The 3608-nt window shown below is 56.0% G+C and overlaps 1 protein-coding gene across 1 annotated transcript; it reads right to left on the bottom strand.

Moving 5' to 3' along the window:
- Positions 1–889: 889 nt before the first annotated feature.
- On the bottom strand, positions 890–3279 carry KRTCAP2 (keratinocyte associated protein 2). The gene is made up of 4 exons (XM_082275061.1): positions 3112–3279; positions 2579–2642; positions 1851–1917; positions 890–1075 (listed from the first exon to the last, which is right to left on the bottom strand). Exons 1-4 carry the CDS (start codon positions 3202–3204, stop codon positions 955–957), a joined length of 345 nt encoding a protein of 114 aa, XP_082131187.1. The 5' UTR covers positions 3205–3279; the 3' UTR covers positions 890–954.
- Between the last annotated feature and the right edge of the window lie 329 nt (positions 3280–3608).

The raw sequence follows: 3608 nt of genomic DNA, 5'->3' as shown, positions 1-3608 counted from the left end.
TGACCCAGGATGTGGCTGGTACAGAATGGACCACCCATATTCTGTATTGCCCACGATGACCCAGGATGTGGGCGGTCCCATGACCTGGGATGTGGGCAGCACAGAATGTGGGGCGGTCCCATGTCCCAGGAATGCGGGCGGTACAGAATGTGGGAGTTCCTTTGATCTGGAATGTGGGCGGTAAAGAATGTGTACTGTCCCATGTCCCAGGAATGGGGGCGGTACATAATGTGGGAGTTCCTTTGACCTGGGATGTGGGCAGTACAGAATGTGGACAGTCCAATGATCCCGGGAATGTGGGCGGTACCATGACCCGGGATGGGGGCAGTACAGAATGTGGGAGTTCCTTTGACCTGGGATGTGGGAGGTACTGAATGTGGACAGTCCAATGATCCCGGAATATGGGCGGTACCATGACCCAGGATGGGGGCAGTACAGAATGTGGGAGTTCCTTTGACCTGGGATGTGGGAGGTACAGGATGTGGGCGGTCCCATGACCCGGGATGTGGGAGGTACAGGATGTGGGAGTTCCTTTGACCTGGGATGTGGGAGGTACAGGATGTGGGCGGTCCCATGACCCGGGATGTGGGAGGTACAGGATGTGGGTGGTCCCATGACCCGGGATGTGGGAGGTACAGGATGTGGGTGGTCCTATGACCTTGGATGTGGGAGGTACAGGATGTGGGTGGTCCTATGACTTGGGATGTGGGCGGTCCCATGACCCAGGATGTGGGCGGTCCCATGACCCGGGAAGTACAGGATGTGGGTGGTCCTATGACCTGGGATGTGGGAGGTACAGGATGTGGGTGGTCCTATGACCTGCGATGTGGGAGGTACAGGATGTGGGCGGTCCCATGACCCGGAATAACAGACGACACACAGAGTTGGAGACAGTCATGGCACTTTATTCCCAGTCTCGGGTGGAATGTAGAATAGGAGGGGGGAGGGGCGAGGTCAGGATCTCTTCTTACTCTTCCCCACCACCTTCCCCGGTGTCACCGCCGGGGTCACCGCCTGGTAAATGCCGGAGGAGATCTTGTTCACGTAGTAGAGATCCACCACAGAGAAGATGAGGCTGAGGAGAGAGAAGAGGGGGGCGTGGTTATCGACAGCAACAGCCAATCATAATAAACCTTTAACTATCCTGAGGGAAACCCCTCCTCCTCTCTGTGCTCAGCCAATCAGGAGTGAGGGGTACATGCAGTGTAGAGGGAGGAGCTTAGAACATGCAGGGGATGGAAAACACGCTACCATCTGATTGGACAATCTCTACACTCTGGGCGGGATCTAAAATTGAACCATTTGTTAAGGCGGAACTCCGCATACATAATTCATGTGAATCTACTGGAGATTGTCCAATCAGATTGGTGTGTGGGTGGGGCCAACATAAAGGGCGTTTCCAGGTAAAGCGGTTATTTCCAGCTTTGGATGAAGAGGAGAATGGTTACGTCTGTCAGGTTTTATCCTCCCCCGTGTCCCCACTGGGAGGATTTCCCTTTACTTCCTGTCCTGGTGACACCAGGGCAAGATAAGGGATGAATCTCCCCAGCGGGGACACAGAGAATAAAAACCTGACAGGGGGTCTCATTCCTCTCCCCTCCCCCAATAAGAAATGTACACGCTGATACAACGTTCGGATGTGGTGACCCCGGGAAGTCTATTGCCATAATTCAGTATTGGGGTCACCTAAACCCCCGCCCAATTCTCTCTCTTAGAGGAGCGGCAGACCTATAAATAGACCTTTGACACAGATAACCACCCCCACCCATCCCCTCCCCCACTCCTGACAGCAAGTCAGCGGTGTGCAGGAAACCCCCCAGGTCACATGGGGGCGGGGCTCTGGTACTTACCATGTGGTGACGCAAACTCGATGGACCAATCCAGAGGCAAAGAGAGCGATGAAGAGACAGACGACGACTGGGAGAGAAATCAGAGGATCAGCATGACAACCTCATAAACCCCACCCCCCCCATAAAATACCCACCCCTCCTGGTGACACTCCACCATGGAGACCCACCCCTCCTGGTGACACGCCCCCATGGAGACCCACCCCTCCTGGTGACACGCCCCCATGGAGACCCACCCCTCCAGGGTACTATCCCTCCCCCTGGGGACGCCATAAGGGGGCAGTACTCACCCTCCCACCGGGGACACCATAAGGGGGGGGCGGTACCCCCGGGGACACCATAAGGGGGCGGTACTATCCCTCCCCCCGGGGACACCATAAGGGGGCGGTACTATCCCTCCCCCCGGGGACACCATAAGGGGGCGGTACTATCCCTCCCCCCGGGGACACCATAAGGGGGCGGTACTCACCCTCCCCCCGGGGACACCATAAGGGGGCGGTACTATCCCTCCCCCCGGGGACACCATAAGGGGGTGGTACTATCCCTGCCCCAGGGGACACCATAAGGGGGCGGTACTATCCCTCCCCCCGAGGAACACCATAAGGGGGCGGTACTATCCCTCCCCCCGAGGAACACCATTAGGGGGCGGTACTATCCCTCCCCCCAGGGAACACCATTAGGGGGCGGTACTATCCCTCCCCCCGGGGACACCATTAGGGGGCGGTACTCACCCTCTGGGAACACTTTGGCCTGGAAGCCTTTTCCGAATATGAGGCTCTCCAGGTTATTGAAGGCCTGCAATGTGAGTTAAGGGGAACTCCGCCTACAATCAGATCACATAAATTTCCTCCATTGTACGGATCTCCATGTGTGATCCACAGCACACAGAGTTCAGGACAATGTCAGGACCGGACACAGAGCAGAGAAAAGCTGACAATGTATATTGGGGGGGGGGGGGGGGACTCTGTACATCGGAGGAAGAAGACTCTGTAAATTTGGGGGGGGGGGAAGACATTGTACATCAGAGGGGGGGGGGACATTGTACATCAGAGGGGGGGGGGACATTGTACATCAGAGGGGGGGGGGACATTGTACATCAGAGGGGGGGGGGGGACTATATATTGATGGGCCTCTAAGGTTGGAGGTTTCATTAATCTCCGAAACGTTTCGAAAATTCAGTCTTCCTGTAATATTACCCCCGTTTTGGAATGGCCCCTCCCCCTCCCATCAGCCCCTCCCATTGCCTGTAATGGTGGAAGGATACGGTGAGTGAGAAGAAGAAGATTCCGGAGCCCAGCAATCCTCCCAGGATGGTCAGCCACTCCGAGGACGCCAACTGACGGCTGAACATCTGCATCCCCGCGAAGAGCAACAACGCCACCAACGAGGAGAGCGCCAGAGAGATCCCCGTACTGACCGCTAGAGGGAGACAAAGAGAGAGAGATGACATCATCACCACCAACCAATCACAGAGAGATCCCTGTACTGACCGCTAGAGGGGGGAGGGAGAGAGATGACATCATCACTACCAACCAATCACAGAGCAATCCCTGTAATGACCGCTAGAGGGAGACAAAGAGAGAGAGATGACATCATCACCAACCAATCACAGCACACATGAGGGTGAACTCCACCCACTGACACAAGGATACATATTCCCCATCATGTGATGTTACCTGGCTCCTCCTCCACACATTGGGGGGAGGAGATGGAGTGTGATGAGAACGATAGCTCCTCCCACACCTGATGAAGTCACACCCC

This window comes from Pelophylax lessonae (assembly GCF_965119305.1).
Source record: "Pelophylax lessonae genome assembly, chromosome: 13".
Taxonomy (NCBI): domain Eukaryota; kingdom Metazoa; phylum Chordata; class Amphibia; order Anura; family Ranidae; genus Pelophylax; species Pelophylax lessonae.
Note: the sequence above shows the minus strand (reverse complement) of the source record. Positions and strands in the feature narration are given on the sequence as shown.

What these genes read in the sequence shown, in the direction of transcription:
- KRTCAP2 (XM_082275061.1), bottom strand. Translation starts at nt 3,204, where the DNA reads ATGCAGATGTTCAGCCGTCAGTTGGCGTCCTCGGAGTGGCTGACCATC. An exon ending in TCTTCTTCTTCTCACTCACC is followed by an intron (nt 2,643 to 3,111) that starts GTATCCTTCCAC and finishes CTCACATTGCAG; the next exon opens with GCCTTCAATAACCTGGAGAG. An exon ending in GGCCAAAGTGTTCCCAGAGG is followed by an intron (nt 1,918 to 2,578) that starts GTGAGTACCGCC and finishes TTTCTCTCCCAG; the next exon opens with TCGTCGTCTGTCTCTTCATC.